Raw genomic sequence first — 20,025 nt, forward strand, 5'->3', positions numbered from 1 at the left:
AAGGAAAAAAAAAAAAAAAAAAAAAAAAATAAAAATGGAAAATAAAATAAAATATAATAAATAATAAAGGTGTCAACAAAAGTTATGGGATCAAAACTTTCACCGGGGTGGTTATTGAATAAATAGTATATTCAAAAAAAAAATGTATACATTAAATGCACACATTATGTGCATGTATTAAATTGTTATTATACAGACCGAGGACTTGATATTTCATATAATAATGACTTTTAAGAATTTTGTTTTTTACTCGCGTAAATTATTATTGATGTTAACGTGTATGTTAACACGTTAATTACATAAAGTTAAAAATAAATATCGAAGATAATAGTATAATACATTTTAATAGTAAAAGTATCTCGGTTTGAATTCTTCATTAAACGGAAATTAATGCTTTTTAAGAATTTTAAAAATATCAACCCCAAATATATTATAACCAAACGTTTTCATGAAACACGGAAAATATATTTGAATAAAATATACCTACAATTACGGTATAATTCAGGTACGTGCGATACGTTTCACATGCAAGAAACGTTAAACATTGAGGACATACAAATTATAAAAACGTTGTCCCCCATTTTTTTTTAATCTGTTTATCGAACTGTCTGGAAAACGAATGAATCCCGTTGGCGGATTTGCAACTTTCAAGACGGTCGACTGAACACAAAAAGATGATGACCGTTTGATTTCCAAAGAACTCGTTTGAATAGTAATGAGGCATCTCTAATCAACAGACTTGGGTAGTATTCCGAATACAATATTCAGAATACATTTTAAATACTTTTTTTGAAAGTATTCAGTAAAGTATTTTGAATACTTATAACAAGTATTCTGAGTACTATATTTCGAATACCGTTAAATCATCTATTTTTTAAATGATTTTATTACTTCTCTATCGTATCTTGTATAAGTTAATATCAGGTATTTATTATTGTTGTAAACCATAAACTATAATAGTTATGTAATATAAAAATACAACAAAATAACATATATTTAGCCTACAATTTCAAATATTTCTGTTGAGTGGACATCTATTATTTTTATAGTATGAAAATTAGAAGTATTTTAAAACTATTCGGAATACTTTTGAAGTATTCTAAATAATGTATTCGGAATACGATTTGTATAAAGTATTTGAATACATATTCGAAATACTATTTTTGTAAGTATTCGAGTATTTATTCTAAATACTTTTAAAAAGTATTTTATCCAAGTCTGATATTCAAAGGTATTACTTATACGGGATGGCTATTATTGGATCGTTATTTGTATTTATTCGTTGTTATATATTCGATTTTTTTTTAATTCTTCGGACGAAGGACAAAATCATAAGTAAAACAATATAAATAATAAATAATCAACGAAAAAAAAAATAAAAAACCGATCGTTTTTTACGATGTGCTCCAAGTTTGACTGTACCATATACTCATATATAGATAATGTTCCTACGGCTGAGTATATAAAAACGTAAGATACCTATCGTACACGCGCGCAGCACAATATTATTACGTACACATATAATCTTCTGTTTTTGAATTTTTTTTCTCTCGCCATGAACACATTTTTCGAGTGGTACGAATCCACCATGATAAAATAAAAAACGGACAAGAAACCGTCTACCACATCAGACGTAAAAAAGACAAGCCATCGTACGCGCATTATCAATACGCGTACGCACGTGCAGTAATAATAATAATAATAAAAATATTATAAAACAATAACAACAACAACAACAATAATAATAATGTAAATTTGCAAGCTGTTTTTTTTACGACTCGCGAAACAGCGTGTTTTTTTGCGCGTTGCTTATTTGTTCGTTTATTTATTTATTTATTTCTTAGGTTTTTTTTTTTTTTTTTGCAAAACGGGTCCGATTACCCCGATTTTCAGCTGCGTGTGAAGACGAAAAGAGCCAAAAGCAAATATCTAATTTTGGGATATTTTTTTTTTTTTGCTTTCGGTTTGTAAATCGTGTTCGTTAAATCAAAGATGCCAAATATAAATAAAAAAAAATAAAAATATTCAGAGGGTCTCTTGAATTCGAAGCCAACCACTCAACGACAACAACGTTGTTGCTCACCGTGTGGCCGAGATAGTATGTAATGATCGCACGCCCCTTGAACGTCACATATTCGACGTATGTTCAAATCGTAAAAAAAACTGTTTAGACGTCACGTTATTATTATTATTATTATTAGTATTATTATTGGTAATAGTAACAGTAGTAGTAGTAGTAGTAGTAGTAGTAGTAGTAAAAGAATTTTAAAATGCTTAGAGACCCTCTGGACGCTGCTGTCGTATTGTATATAAATAGCAGTTAAATGAACAACATGTTTTCATGTGTAATCATTAATGCAGATATTGTAAAATTTTTGTGTAAAATGTACAGGCTCACGAAAAATAAAAAATAAAAATGTCTTAAAAAAATCGTAAGATAAAAAATAACACGTGGGCATAACAACAGACTTGAGATGCACAAAATCATGTACAGTTTTCGACGGATAAAAATTAAAAAAAAAAAAAAACAACAACAACAATATCGCCGTCAGTATAACATTTGGCCACGTTATTTAAGTCCACTTACTCAGTGGCATGCGCAAACGGCATGCCAATGAATGTCGGGCTCAGCGTTTCCGTATACATCTCCATGCCGGTACCGCGCAAATAGTCGTTCTGCCACGTTTGTATTGCATCCGGTGCAACCACGCACCTCGTGTTCTGCTAACAGACATCGTCTAACACACTTATTCACCACAACCGATAAATTGGATTCAGTATTTTGATTTTTTTTTTTTTTTTCTATAGATTATTCGTTTTTTATACCGTTTATAAACGCATACATACGTACAAAAATACGTTTAAAAAACGCAAAAAAAACAAAATTTAAAATAACTAAACGTGTCGGTGCAGGGATACGTTATGGTTTACGATTACGTATGTTCAGGTCTAGGTAGGCACATACGGTTATGCAGGTTTGGGTGACAATCGCATACTTCAAGTCCTCGGAATTGAATATTGATTAAAAGTATAATAATATTATTGTTGTTATATGCATATCATTCGATAATATAATATTTATAAATAATGAAACATGAAATAGTTCATTCATTTTTTCGATTTCCGTTTTTTTTTTTTCGCATCTCTGGATGTGAGCGCGTGCGCGCAACAAGAGTTAGAGAAGTGTTCTAATAAGCTCAAGCGTATCGGTTAAGAATGACTCACCGTTTTGAACGACCTCATAGCGAACAAGTTCGCCATCATTGTGGAGAAGCCTGGCGCTAGACAGCTCTGCGCTATGAACCCGAGTTTCAACTCCGCCAGACAGATCACGTCGTCTCCTTGCTTCCAATCCCACGACGGAATGTTGAGTAAATACGCCTGTTGTCAAATCGAAACAAGTGTTTAAAAAATAACAAAATAACCCTCAGAGGATACGATGTCTCGCGGCAAGGGACGAGGATGCCTTTACTGTATAATCGTACTCATAATGCGCAAAATTACCAACGTGATAACGTGAACGTTATGTTCGAAAAACGTATATTGTAATGTATACCTTATTGGAACATGCACGCAAAGGTCTATTTTAAAACTTTCATTAGGAAAAAAAACAAACGTTACTATTTTCTCGAAACGAAATAATATTATATTAAGCTTGGTAAATATTTTATTGCCATGTGAAAAAGTTTAATTCATGCCAATGAAATTATAAACGTGTTAGCGCACCAAATTTCGTATGTGTGTTATCAACACGGCTGTTTTGTACACCGTGATATTAACATGCTATGGAGTCGTGAAACGTTCTTTTCTCGGACGCGACGAAATAACGGGAGTTAAACGAGATTCGTTAAAATACGAAAACTATTACCGATACATTATCGAGAAGCAGATTATAATGACGAATGATACGCACTTTGTTGTGATACTGCATGAGTTGTATAATGACCCTTATGTCGTCCGAGTAGTTTTTGATAGAAATTACCCTCATTATGTTCGCAGCATCTTCGGCGTCCGGGTCTTGGCAGTACTTGTTGGCCAACACCAGACAGGCATCAGCCTCGTGGACCTGAAATGTTACCGAACGTTTTACATTGGTCGCTTGATGCTTTACACGCAGAGAACAGCAACAGCAACAAAATTGCCATGTTTCATCGCGTATAATCGAATAGAATTATAACATTTACACTCGTAAAGTTTTACGTTAAACGCTAAAGCTCATTTTCCAGAAAATAGTACATTATTAAAATAATACTACAATACTAAAATACAACGATTTCGACGTACACGCATGCATTAATTAACGGCCATGTACGCGCACTATGATGGACCATCCGTTGCGGACGCATTATACCATGCTGCGTCGACGACGGAATCACAGAATGTTTATAACAAAATTACTCACTATATAATTTTGCACGTACACGTTTTTTTCTAGTTATTACAGGTTAGTATGAAAAATAATACAATAATTAGCGATTTACAAACAAGATGCATAACAATTTTAATGATTAAAAACAATTAACGAGTCTATGATGCAATGACATACAGACTTATTTATTACCACGTGCGAATGTTTAACTACCAGTGAATACATTACATCAATCAAAAAAAGAAAATAATAACTATGCGATGGTCGTATATAAAATATATATATACATATATATTTAATGTTGATGAAATTATACGTTTTCAATCTGTGCGGTAAAAATGTCTTCTTCTGTTAAGTACATGTAAGTTATGGCGTGTACAAGTTCGTCCGTTAATGGTTATAATAATTGTGTTTTTTTTTTCTAATATAATACAGTATAAAAAAGCATGCGCCGTTAAACCGAATTTTAGAAAAACATCGGTAAACTAAATAAACAAAAAAAAAAAATGACAAACACAGTCGTTGATTACGTTCAATATAAATATATATGTATGTAAAATATAAATATATTAAAAATATATAGATAATATTACATTATAAGGATATCGAATAAACATATAAATAGTTCGGTCAGTAGTTGAGTTCCGATTATTATGAACTATATGTATAATGTAAAATTGTTATCCGTTAATATATATATACATATACACTGATACATCGCAGATGTTTATTGAAAGGAAACTAAGTGGCCAATTTACAGTAATTTAATTATTTATAGTTTTTAATATCATCTTTGATATTATCATTAAAACCGTAAGTTTCGTAGATTTATTAAAATATTTTAAAATCAAAATAATATATAAAAAAGGTGAGTACATTTATTTCTTACTCCCGAGTATAAATACAGCCACTCAGTCAATGCCTTCCGATATAACATCCATGATGAATATGTATCTAAATATATATATATATATACACAGATGTATATGTTTATGTTAGTTATGTATATATTCGTTTAAATCACAAAAATCCATCACCAGCGTCATACCAATCCAAAAATTGCAACCGTCATTCAATTTGTGCTAAAGCCATTTATTTGGACATACCTTTACCCTTTGCAAATCAATAGGGTTCATTATAGAACCTTGGAAGAACTCGACAGTGGTAAAATGTCGCTTGAAAAGTCCTTCCAGTTCCAGATCAGGTGGCTTCCTACGGTTTGGAAAATACCAAAAATAACTAAATTGAAGCACAACTAATACTGACATGTCTTCTATATATTTCACACTGTATCCTAATTATTATTCAATATAAATATCGTATAAATCAATAATATAAAATCTATACTTCAGAAACCCATTTAAAATCTCTAACTAGTTTTACTAGGTATGGTACACAGGTACAACAGTATAACAAATAAACGGCTATACAAACGCTAAATCAAATAATAATAACTTTTTATTCGTCACGTATAGTAGCAGCTAAGAACGGGGTAATACATCTCCACCGGGGTAAACCTACACGCAATATATATTTATATAAATATAGGGAAGATTTATAAATTTCAGAACAATCACTCCTTCGATCTAAACTACTTTCCTTTTACATATACGTATATATAGATATATAGTTTACATAATATGCATGTAATATATAAATACATAAGTATAAAAGAAAAACTCATCTACCTGGTTAAAATAAAAATAAAAAAATAAAAACAAAAAAACATTACCATCGTCAAGGTCTGTTCAAGTTCCCGTCCTAAGTGTTTAGTATTCGTATTTATATATAAATATATATATATATATATATATATATAGATATATAATAAATGACAACTAAATACATGGTTCAAAGCAAAATACATTAACTCTTTACAATTTCAACGACTTTTTTCATAGCCTGCACAAATATATATTATATATAAATACTGTTTAATCAAGAGGCTTAACAAATCTAAATGACGATAATAGTTTATATGTTTGGTGTGAAAAAAAATAAATAAAAGGAATATTATTTAAAACAAAATATACGTATAATATATGTACGTACGTAGACATATAAAAGTACATACGTACATACATACATGCATAAACACATATACATACGTACGTAATTACATATATTCGTACGTACGTACACACATTATACTTAATATATATATATATATATATATCTATCTCTAGAACTAATAAGAATTGTTTCTATATCGTATCAGACTACATGTAGCTGTTATAATAATAATTGATCTAGATGTATGGAAACTGAGCACAAATCGTTAAGAAAAAAATATGTTGGACGGTAAGAATTGGGATGAGAGTGGGTATTTACCTTCACCCTCTCTAGATCTACTGCGTTCATCATTGTACCCTGAAAAAACTCGACAGTGGTGTAGTGACGTTTGAGCAGCCCTTCCAATTCTAAATCTGGCTCTTTTCTGCAAATTACACACAACGTCGTACCTAATATTTTACGCTCAAAAACGTTTATATAGATTTATTTATATATATATATATATATATTTATATATATATATATAGATATAAATATGTGTATATATACATTATATATATATTATTATTATTATTATTACTATCGTAGTTCTCACAAAGAGCTAAAACGTGATTTAAATAGGTATATTATTAATTGTGTTTGGTGTATGTTTATTTTAACCAGTTTTGAATAACGTGTGGTTCTTTATTTTTATGATTAAAGAAATCAATTATTGAATTTGTATGCCATACCTGTGCAGGAATACTACTTCCACATCTACGTCCTCTCTGTCTTCGTGTAAAAAATCTTTCAGAAAATGTGATACCGATTCATAGGTTATGTGACCGCATACGACGATGTGCCTGTTATTATAGGAATAAAAAGTATATTAATTAATATATTTACAATACTCTAAAAAGAAAAAAAATTATAATAGATTTTATAATAATAATAATAAAACTGATAAAAATAAAAATGAGAATTCAAAGTATTTTATATGCACCGACGAGGGGCACTACAGTTAAATCCTAAAAATCAATCAGGATAAGACTACATAATAATATGTAAGCATGATTATTGCTTGGGTATAGTGCATTTTTGAAAAATAATCAATTAAAAACAGAAAAAAATAAAACAGAAAATAAACTTTATACATAATATTATAATATGTTGTGTGATCACTAAACTTAGTAGTATTCACACAACTTTTGAAAACAAATTAATAAAATAAATAATTCGTTTAACTGTTTTAATGCTGTTACATTTATTTACGTAAAATTGTCCTAAAAAAAAAAAAAAAATAAAGTTTGTATAAATAAAAATATAAATTATTGATACATTAGTTTATACTATTTCGCATCGGTATAGACACTACGGATTTAAGCGTGTTTACTGAACATGTTCAAGCTACATACTCGTATTAATAATAATTATAACAATAGTTTGTATAACACAAATATTAGTGATATTTACATTAATATTAATAAGTTGTGGTCTAAAAATAGGATTCAGGCAAAATTAATATTGTTACGTGCAGTTATTTTAAATAAACAACAACAAAAATCAATACTCATAAACATATTATAATATGTATATGTTCTTTTTTTTATTAATTAAACCTATTAATTTGCGAATTTGTGTTATTCATGACGTTTTTAGTCACACAACAATTGAATTACATTTAATTTAGCAACTCGGCACGGTAGCAAAAGTTGCATGGTAATCCGTAAATAGTACATGTATATTCTGCTTGTACATGTCTCGTACATTCATCGTTATTATCCGCATATAATATGTACATAACAGTGTTTGTAAAACGATCATAATATATTTGATATTATGTTGTGATGACAAAGAGAAGAAATCGTTTTAGAATAATGAAAATAGTGCTTTAGTTTAATTGACGCTGAATATCGTAGGCCTATATTCCGTAGAAAAATATTGTTCAAAGCTTGAAGCTTAGTAAAAAAATAAAGTACTTAATATTATATAAAGGTGTATAAATTCTAATAATATATATATATATATAAGGTATTTAAAATATTACCTCCTTCCACGTTCATTCTTCAGGGTTCCTCCGTATTTTGGTCTAGTTCCGATCAGGTCAATTATCTCGGGTATACAACTCGCAAAAATCGCCTAAGGAACCCCAAATCATTCAAGGATAGTTCAAAATTTCAAGAAATATACATGAGAAAATTGCGCCACGTTATAATTTATTATTATTTAAATGTATTATCATATAATGTCTATATTTTGATACTTGTTTATGTGTAAGAGTGTGTGAGTGTTATTTAATAGTGTGTCTGTTTGTGTCTGTCTGTGTATATGTGCCTGTATGTGGCTGTGTGCATATATGTGTGTGTGTGTGCGCGCGCGCGCGTGCGTGTGTGTTTGTGTGTGCGTGTGCGTGTGTGCGTGTACGTGTGCGTGTGTATGTATAAGTTTGTATGTGTATGATTTTTAATAGCATAAACGAGTGCATGACAATAGTCGAATGCACACTGAACGAAATTAGAATAATTAGATGGAAGCATTCAGATAGGTATAAGCTAGATAGTTTTCCGTTCAGTTTGCATCTATTAACACCAAAATAAAGTTCGTTTAACTTAAATTTTATAATTATATTTTACTTCTGTTTTTATTTTTAACGATAGAATATATATATATTTTTTTTAAAATTTTTGAGATCATATTGTCAGTTTTTACCGCCAATAACAATACCCTAAAATTATTGTATTTGTGAAACTAAAAAAAATAATAATAAAAAAACATACATTTAAAAAATAATTTTAATATTTTCTTTTTAGGAATTAAAACACCTAAAGAGAGCACACCTAAAGAAACGTGGCTTGTTAGCGATCAGCAGTAACACATTGTTAGATATTAACGTAAAAACAACTATAATACATCGTAATTTGAAATTATTTCTATACAATTTTGATATAATTTCAATAAATTCACGCTTACAAAACCTTACGAAATATTTTAGTCATGTTAAAAAAAAAAAAACGATTACATTCCAAAAATTATTCATGCTTTATTTTATATATTTTTAGTAATAACTATTCTATCCTAATTTTTTGTTAAATAATGTGAGTGTATAATTATTATTGTTATGATTCATTCGGAAATCTACCAACGAGCCAATGTTTCTTGGTGTACAAACAAAATAAAATGCAAAAAACAAAATATGAAACACACAACAACTCATAATAATGCACCTGCTATTTAACATTTTGAATTTTAAATAATAATAAAAAAATAAAAAATAAAAAAATTAAATAAAAAATAATTGTGTGGCGGAAAAAACTGTTATCTCATTTTAGGCACCTTACTTTTGTCAGCGTCTTAAAAATACGAAATAAAATATAAAAATTTAACTACCTTTATCATAACTAGTAAAGCACCTTTGCCCCTGTTTTTCTTTTAAAATCTATCTAGTTATCAAAATTTTTACTGTGGGTTTTTTTTTTTTTTTTTGTTTATGACGAAAATAAAATATTTTAAAAATATATATCCGCGCCGAGTTGTTTAAAAACAAAATATAAATTTTTATTTTAATTTTCAAGTACTCAAAAAAATATTACAAAAATAATAACAATAAATAAATAAAATATATGGTTAGATATTTTCTACGGTTTTTCATGGCACGTAATATTCGAAAAAATTAGATAATAATGCTTAAAAAAACTGTTATTCATGAGGAAAAGTATATAATATCCTATAACAATAATATATTGATATATTATGTATATTATGTTTTTATTACTGACAAAACTAATGAAGCTATTAAGTGCGAATTCTACATGTATTGGGTTTGCAAAAAATTAAAATAAAATAAATAATAATAATAATAATAATAATAATAATAATAATAATAATTATAATATAATAACGAATCTAACATCTAAATTTTAGATATTATTTACTATATATATATATATATATATATTCTAAACTATTTTTTTCGACTATGTTAGGGGATATTTTGTTCATGCCACCAAGATAACTGATTTGGCTACGATGGTAGATGTCGCGTGATGTTTATGTGACAATGTATTTTCACGGCCCGGCTGAACAACATACTAATATTATATTTTTAGCTTAAATCTCGTATACGCATGGTAATTGCACCTATGAGACAACAGACCAACATCTGTTTCATGTCATCATAATAATATTTTTTATTTCAAAACGACCGTTGGGCGACTACACTGCAACGATAGCGTTTTGGGGAATATTCAATATTACTTTGCCACGTATTGTTACGTGACATTAGTAATATTGTATTCTATAATCCATAGGACTAATAAGCGAATATACATGGGTTTTTATGTGAATTTGACGTACTTTTTTTTAAAAATTTATTGTTATAATAATAATAATAATAATAATAATAACATAATCAAATAATAAAAATAATAATTATAATAATAATAATAATAAGTAATATCGTATATTAAATTATATTATTATCAGTCATCGTGGTTATTATTATTGTAATCGTTTTAAATACAATACGCTTCAAAGATTTAGTACACACAATAATAATATTAAAAATAATAATAATGATTACAAAGATATTATTACTATTGTTATCAATGTTTACAAAGTATAAAGCCGTTATATTAGTGCTAGCGCAGTCGTTTTAGCATTAAAAATGGAAACACATTCGGGACGACCGAGTCAAATACTTAGCGTAATTGTAGTAAAAAAAAAAAAAAAATTAAATAAAAATACACGTCCATAGAAATCATATCATAGAAATACTCCGTGAAAATACATTGTTTCCATTTAGCGTTGTACTTCAAATTTCAAAAATGTATACATATATAATATATTATGTAGCGTTAAGCGAACAAAATGCAATCTAATCGATCGTGAAAGACTAAAGGAAATCAACCCCATCGAAGCGTATAACATATGCGGTCCGAGTTATTTCAGAAGATTACTTTTTTTTTTTTTTTAAATAATAAGTTAAAATAAAAATAATAAATATTTATATATGTAATGTATGAAATACGAAAAAATAATAATAAATCATTGGCGATTCTTGCCTTCGCCTTTCTCGCTTGTACTCCCCACCATATCGTTTCCTGTTGCCAGCGAGCTCGGTGATTTCGGGTATCCAGCTTGCCATCACAGCCTATCACCGTTCGGTTAACAATACAATATTAACATATTAAAAAAAACCCCAAACAAAAATAAAAACAAAACAAAACAAAAAAACCAACAAAAGAGAACAAAATAAATTTAAAAAAAAAAAACACTATTACAAATCGTGTAAATTTCTAAAATCATGTGTGTAAATGTGTGAGTATATTGTGGTGTATGTGTGTGTGTGTGTGTATAGATTTAATCTCCCGAGGTTCATCCGATTACGTCGAAAACACAAGACCACGTTGCGCGGCAATCGAAACACGTGATGATCAAGGATTCGAAAGAGGTAGATACGAAATGACCATTCACCCGCAGACAGTTATTGCACACAAAAAGCTATTAATATCTGTTAAACGATGCGGTCGCGTTAAGTCCCTGTTGGCCCCTTTTCAGCTCCAGTCGGATTACGGTACCGCCGGAGGTGACGAGGAAGATGTTTTCAACGTGTAGACGTAAAGGGTGCGAGAGAAAGAGCGAGTGTGGGGGCTAGCGTACAAATAAGATTCCGACGTAACCGAAAGAACCGATTAATTATTATGCGTGTACAGAGTATAATATCGTATCGGCTAAACGTCAGGTTTACGAATAGTACATAGTATAAAGCCAAATAACCATTAAACATTTGACATGAAAACGACATTGCAATCATTTATCAGAGCCCGCGCCGAAGACGTCGTCGTCGTTGTCGTCGCGGCTGGTACGACCACAATAAACATGCCGCACCCGGTGACCCAATTTTTTTTTTTTTCCACTACACAAAAGTTTAAAAGGTTAATCGCACGTGGATTCATGCAATACTCGTATATTTAAGCTTTATTGTACGTCGTATGTGTGTGTGTGTATATATATATATATATATATGTGTATATATGTATACACACATCAATGACAACACGATGTTATTGTTGTTTAAAAATAAACAAAAAAATATGTGTGTATGAATGTACCAAATACGTTTTAGCGATAGTTAGCGTACTATTAGTGCGTCTATTGATTAATTAATATTTATTTTTATTTTTTTTTTTTTTTTGTAATAACTCATGTTATTCTATGCCAGTTTTGTTCTATATGCATAAAATATGTGTACTACAAAAATGCTAGAAATATGTAGATATTTAATAACGAATGTACTAATATATCCGATGAATTAAATAAATATTTTATACGGTCTTGTAAAAAGCAGTGATTGATTGTAACGACTTTTGTCGTTACACATTTCCTTATTTATATGTTCAACAACAATCAAAACCACGTCAGAAAACGTGATTCTGTTGTATATCTGCACAGAGTAAAAGGTCATTTATGGCTTTTATTTTTCATTTGAATATAAAGAAACAAAAAATCAAATGCATTAAATTTTTTCTAACTATACAAATAACGATTATGTACACTAGTTTTGAGTTTCTAAAAATCTCAACAACGATGATAATTGAATACAATTTCCTAGTTTAATTTTTTATCTTTTGTGTAAGTCCAAATTTTGTGTTAATAACTCAATGTTTTATGACCTTCGTGTTTAACTATATCTATATATTTATATGGTTAAATTACAGGGTTAATACAGCAGACAGAAATCATATAATTATATAGAAAAAATAAACATGGTATAATCAAGAAACGAAAAAAAATAATTTAAATATGATTACATGCAAAGATTGTTATTTAAGTATCTGAAAATAATTGTAAACATAAAATAATAACATACTAAAGACAATAAAATGTTAGTTGAAAAAACTGTAAATTATAAAAAAAATATATAATATATGAATTAATTCATAAAAATCGTCTACGTTTAAAATGTAGGTCAACAACAAATGCATGATGAAACAATTAAAATCAAATCAGATAAATTAAAATATCATCTAGGTAATATATGGCTGACAGACAAAATTAAAATAATAACATACTAATATATACATTTGTATAAATATACATATAATATACAAATGTATGTATAAATAAATGTATATTTTTTCCATAGCATATTTATGTACCTCTTTCCATGTTCATGTTTGAACTCTCCACCATATTTTGATCTAGATCCTACAAGTTCTATAATTTCTGGTATGCTACTAGCAAATATTGCCTAAGTGATAATAAAACAAAGTCGATAAATAATAATAATGAATTTATAATAAAATATATATAAATTATGTTGATAATGTATCTAAGATCAATAATGAAAATACAGACTCATAAAATATAATATACTCGTAATATATAATAATATTCATCGACCGTTGTAGCAACAGTAATTATAATAATACACATATGTTAATTCAAAAATTATATTTTAATGCTTCACATACTACATACACATACACATGTACACACCACTACATAACATTCAATGTACAATGTGCACCGGTATACGTCTGCAAAGTGTGAGTATGTGTGTATGTATGTGTGCATTTGTGGGCGTACAGTTCGACATTATCATATTCTTAAAATTTGTTATTCTAATATAACTATAATAATTATAATAATTTTAACAATAATGATAATAATAATATTATTGAATAAATGCCATGCATTTCTTCGCGACTATAATAACGCGACTTCGTTATTATACATAATTTCATATGTGGCCCGTTTTCTACGATTAAATGTAAGTATAATTAATTATTCAGACGCTGCCGTAATCACCCTTAGCATTAAAATACTCTGCCCATGCAAATTCCAAGCTAAACAGCGTGTACAAATTTGACGAATGTTGTAGAGCAAAATAGTCTATCGATTCGCGTGTGTTCAATATAAGCTGCCAAGCATTTTAGCGGTTACCTTGACATATAATGTCATTTTATAATATAAGTAAATGTACATATATGATAGTAATAAAAAAAAAAAAAGCACCCAAAATAAGAATAGGCTCCAAACGTATGTAAATGAAGCGAAACTATGTTACAAAAAATATAATATATATTATAATGTATACATGTATAAACTATGATTTAGTATTAGTCTATTGGTCTATATTATGAGCTATAATAACTATTGTGGATATTCATAGAAAAATAATAAAAATAAAAAAGTGTATGACCTTTTACTCCAATTTGTCTCTCAAAGGCAAACACCGTATGAGTGGGGAAGGTTAGACTGGAGCTTTTGTAAATGCTCCTACTTTGTAATGCTAATGTGTGTGTAAAAAAAATTAACTGCCAGCTTTTTTAGAGCTTTCTTAGAAAAAAATAATATAATAATAGTAAATCTAACTAAAAAGTACGTGTATTATAGCGTTTTACCTGCTGAAAGCTTCTGCCACACAAATGTTATTCATTTATTTTTAGCTTAGTTGTTTAGTGTAAATAAAAATATCATATAATAAAGTATTTAGCGCAATATAATATCAAATATTTTGTTCCCATATTTCTTTACTATAGATATTATTATTTATTGTACGTAAAATATTCATATTCTGTTTAGTGATGTTTATCAAATAAAATGCATCCATTTTTTTTTATGACTGATTACTTTATCAAAGCTAAAAAAAGTGAACTTAGACAAACAGTATTCTTGCACTGCCAAAACATAATGTAGGTGGAAACTGATGGTGGTATTATATTTTGCTTTTATTTATCATTATTTTTTACTATTTTAAGTAGATACATGTTTTATTTAAGTGCATATTAAATTATGTACTGCCTTTTCAGATATAACAATTGGAATTATTATCAACCCCGATCGTGTAATAATACGTTTTTAACCAAAAAATACCGTCTCTATATTCACGTGGCACGTGAAATTTACATTGTTATATTGTTTAATGTATTTATTACTTAATTTAAACGAGAGGCAAAATATAAAAAGTAAAATATAATGTAATTAAAAAAAAACATATCACTTACAAGGCCGACGAGTAGGAAAAATACTAAAAAAGTTCTGCCCAAAATAGTCTGACAAAACACATCTCCGTATCCGACTGTGGACATGGTAACAATCAAAAAGTACACACAAGTCCAATATGACAACCGTTGTTGGTTTTGAAACTCAAATGGATCTCCCGAGTTTTCGAGCTAGAATATTACAAAAACCATTTCAGTTTAATAAAAGTGATCAATACTATGTAATAATACTAGCATTATAAATATATAGAGTTTAAAATAAAATGTATTGCTCTTCTCAGATACGATAATTATTTTACGTTTTTTTTTCTTCAAATTAAATTATATCATTTAATAAAATATAGAAAAATGTAACTTTTCTAATGGCTATCATTCGGATATTAAATATTTAACTAATCGAAAAACAAAGAAAAATTTTAATATATTAAATAAAGTGCAAGTAGATATTACTTACGAGATGAATGATACCGGCGGCGGTCAGCCACACGGATATAAAAATAGACACGAGTTGAGCAAGTCGAATTGAACTCGACGTTTTTAGAATGTTTAAATATTGCAAAATATCAGGCACTGTCATTAGGCGCAGAGCTCGGAGGAACCTTAGACCTAAAAATACGCAAATATGTGTATAAGTTGAATGTTAAAACAATCGTAATATTATAAATAAGTAAGTAGATTATTTTATTAGTAAAAACTCAATATTTACTCGTAAATATGGATAAATATTTTTCATAAAAGTTGTACTTTACTTACCGATCCAAGTTCGACCTAAGTATATTGAAAGAAACGACGGTGGAATCGTGAAGTAGTCTACAAACGAGTACATTTCTAACATAAACCATAACTTATCACTGGCGGCTATAAACTACAAACAAAATGGAAAACATCTTTACAATTAACAATTTCAAATTTACAATTAACAATTTCAAATAGTATTATAAATTACACACATAAACACGAATACAGTTTAATGTTAACTTCGTTTTATATTGCAAAACATTTAGGTTTTTATTTATTAAAATTTAATTTTAATCTAAATAGCCTGGAATATATTATTTTGTTTAGTATTGAAATATATTCATTGATTTCAGACAATCACACATATCTTATTTTATTTTTTTAAACAACGTTTATTGCTATGTATAATCATTTACAATCACAAACTGATTGATAGTAAAACTAACTTCTTCTATGACACACTCATCAACATTATATTCATGTTATTTAAATTATCATTCATCTAAAGAATTTTAATTTTCTATTGTAAAATAAATAATGCAAGTCACTTGAATTTTATTACTATAATAAAAATAAAAATGGAAAATTGCATAGTAATTCGAATACATTATACTATCGTATATTACAATATCAATCTATTTTTTTTTTTTTATTCATTCCTGCATTTTTTTAGATAAATTTTTGAATTATTTTTATATACTGATGTATTTATAAAAAAGAAAATTTTATTTTCTGTTCGTAAAATCTTATTTCATTCAAAAGTTGACTATATTTTACATTTTAAAAAAAGAGTTTAAATGAACAATATCTATTAATAACCTAACCAATTTTACAGGGAAATAGGTGCACCATGAAATATATAATAATGCACAGTAAGAATAAAAAATACTTACTCTTATAAAATAGTAAACCATAAAAAAAATATTGAATGCTAAATCTACTTGTTGAGTAACATTGTGACTCCACTTTTGGCATCGTTCAACCTCCTCGCTAGAACCATAAGTAAAAGAAAACGTATTTCAATGTATACCCATAGTCTGTAAGGTTTCACAGTTTTATATCGTTTAACTTACTTGGAGGCATCGATAAAATATATAATTAGAGATGCTATACTTAAAATGAACACAAGCACCACCTGAAAAAGAAAAAAGAAAAAATGTTACGCATTAATAACAATAGTCTATATTTTTATGTTAAATAATAGTTAACCATATATCGGATTCTTATTTATTGATTTATAAATTTCCAACTATTCCTCCTTTAATAAATTACTACGGAAATGATTTTCGGGAGATTTAATACTCCAAATCAGGTCATTCCTACTACGCACATCCTTGTGATATCTTATTAAATTAGTACGGAATACATTTTGAACTCGGAACTCGATTATATGTAAATTGGTTGGATCCAATTTCTGCAACACCGGCAACCCGATATAAAATAAGGTTTAAATAAGCTAACAGATTCGCGTTAGTATGCTAATCGATATCAAACGAAAAATTTGCTCACCAATGGTGGCGATGGCTGGAAGAGGATTTTAAATTAAATTACAATATTTATAAACTGGATGTTAGGATAGTTGGGACAGTGTATTTTGCCTGTCGTTCACGAATTGCGATGGTGGAATGAAATTTTTTTCGCGCATATGCAATTTCACGCATACGCGGTTATGAAAAATGCTCTAGTTTTTCCTAACTGCATTATAAAGTAATTTTATACTGCAAATAATATTATAGTGTCGTATGTTTCCGTCATATAAAAGAAAAATCGACACAATTCGATAGATGGTCGATTGCTAACATTTCAACCACATAGGTCCTAGAAATAATTTGTGCGAATTGTTGATTTGCTACGATTTAAGACGATAGAAGGATCAAGTTTCGATTTGGTTCATAAACGACGCCATTACTACATTATATTTACGTACGATTATTATTACTCGAATACATAAATTATATATATATACATATAGAATAGTTATAATCGGAATGTTGTGCCACGTCTTATATTATTTGTCCTGTTTTTTAACCAGTCGACGAGCAAACATCGAAGAGCGACTTATTATTAAATATAAAAGACATCTGGTCGGTCGAGGAAAACCAAATTAATATAATAAAAAAAAGTACCGCGTTCAACGTACTGTGCGTCCGTCCGGTTAATTCCAGGCGATGACGCAACGGAATACGTGCGACGTCAGATCGTGCTCCGCGGAAATGAATTTTAAATTTGTGTTCCGCCGTTGACGCTTTCTATTATTGTAAATCACAGACCTAACGTCTGATAATGATTATGAAAATAATTTTCGAGTTCCGTTCGCTACATAAAATCACTTCCGTCTCCAGCAGTACAGTAAAACGCTAACCACGAAAACAATTTATTTTTCATTTAACTGTTTGAGACTGTTAGCAACAACAAAAATAATTATTTTTCTAACTTCAAACACTTCAAAATCATATTGATTAGATTATAATTCATATTCGATATAATTTCTCAAAATATATGTTATATTATTATATATCAATAAAGAAAAAATTCATAAGACATATTTTATAAAACACATTGTTTTCCTTGATCGTACTGATCGTTTTAGAAATGTGTGAATACCAATTTTCTAGTTAATAAGCTGAGTCACTTAATAAATCTGCTAATTAGTATAATAATTACATGGATATGTATCAGCTACACATCAGCATGGACAACTGATGATTTCTAATTTTCTAAAGAAATATCGTATTTTGAACACTACGTTTAACAACGAAGGTGATATTATTATATTATTATTACAAATCTGATAGGTTTTAGCGTTGTAATATTAATATATACTCGTTTTCTAGCAAGAAATTCAATAGAATAGTCCTTAGAAAAAAAATGTTGTCCAAAAAAATAATTTGCCTTCCACGTCTCATATCGCAATCGAGCTTTAAATTCACAATTATTCTTGAATATACGCATCTATGAGTTCAATATTATTAATAAGAATATTAACTTCACGGAGACTGATTTATGAAAATAATTAACAATTTATAGACAATAGGATATACAGGATATAATACAATAATATTAATGTAGATGGCTTAAAGTAGTTTCATGCGTAAAATGTGACGATAAGTGTCGGTGCCAGCGAAGAGTTCGGCCGACATGGCCTATATTGCAATGAGATCGATTCAATATTGTTGTAACACACTTTGAATATTAATACTTTTTCATATTCCATACTCTTTGGCACCTATATTTTATAAATAAATACTCGAGTTGAGGTGAAACATAGCCGCGATGCACTATCTAGTATGACGTCCGGGGTCATTTATACGCTAAACAGTATATTTTAAATGGACACCGACGACAAAAGCAATACTTATTTTTTTAATTTCTCCGCGCGACACAGCCGGCCTTCGCGTGATCACGTGGTGACTGTAAATGATTTTGTTGGGAGAAAATTTAAATAACGTTTTGGATAAGCAAGTTATATTTATATTGCGGCGGCCAAGTCGCTTGTTTGTCGCCGAATCCACCATTGACCCGCTACCCACAACGGCTTCCGGGAGGCTGTGCTTAACTTAACGACCGCTAGCGCCTCAGTTTTTATTTGACATAATAATTTTGTGCTCGCTATTTTGATACCGTCACTCATAAAAATATACGTTTATAAAATATATTATAAAACACTTTTTAACGATTCTGATTGATCGTTTGTATACATATTTATTTTGTTTTCTATGAGACGCGCGAGAGAGGGCTAAATAGCCAAATGTTCTTCGGCTAGCCGATATTGTATCATTGCCAAACCAGCACGGCCTAATAGCAATTGATTATTTTCAGTCCCTCTCCACCTCACTCACCACAGCGATATGACGATAAATTAGCCTTTTGATTTATTTACGGACCACGGCTAAGATTGTAAAAAAAAAAAATAACCGTTCT

General features: G+C 28.9%; 1 protein-coding gene across 4 annotated transcripts in view; it reads right to left on the reverse strand.

Annotated features, from left to right (window-relative positions):
* The window catches only part of LOC112692657 (calcium-activated potassium channel slowpoke), a 62,748-nt gene that overhangs the window by 27,131 nt on the left and 15,592 nt on the right, over positions 1–20,025 (reverse strand). For 3 of the 4 annotated variants that reach the window (XM_025567393.1, XM_025567392.1, XM_025567390.1), the window contains exons 2-11: positions 17,178–17,239; positions 16,998–17,094; positions 16,120–16,231; positions 15,821–15,972; positions 15,370–15,537; positions 8,409–8,500; positions 7,114–7,224; positions 5,476–5,581; positions 3,914–4,066; positions 3,226–3,381 (exon numbers count right to left, since the gene is read on the reverse strand). In XM_025567393.1, coding sequence (XP_025423178.1) covers positions 3,226–3,381; positions 3,914–4,066; positions 5,476–5,581; positions 7,114–7,224; positions 8,409–8,500; positions 15,370–15,537; positions 15,821–15,972; positions 16,120–16,231; positions 16,998–17,094; positions 17,178–17,239 — 1,209 coding nt within the window. Of the gene's footprint in view, positions 1–3,225; positions 3,382–3,913; positions 4,067–5,475; positions 5,582–6,700; positions 6,807–7,113; positions 7,225–8,408; positions 8,501–15,369; positions 15,538–15,820; positions 15,973–16,119; positions 16,232–16,997; positions 17,095–17,177; positions 17,240–20,025 lie in introns of all 4 variants that reach the window. The other variant, XM_025567391.1, reaches the window with a different exon arrangement.

Source organism: Sipha flava, unplaced genomic scaffold (assembly GCF_003268045.1).
Source record: "Sipha flava isolate LNK unplaced genomic scaffold, YSA_version1 76_pilon_pilon, whole genome shotgun sequence".
In the NCBI taxonomy this organism is placed as follows: Eukaryota; Metazoa; Arthropoda; class Insecta; order Hemiptera; family Aphididae; genus Sipha; species Sipha flava.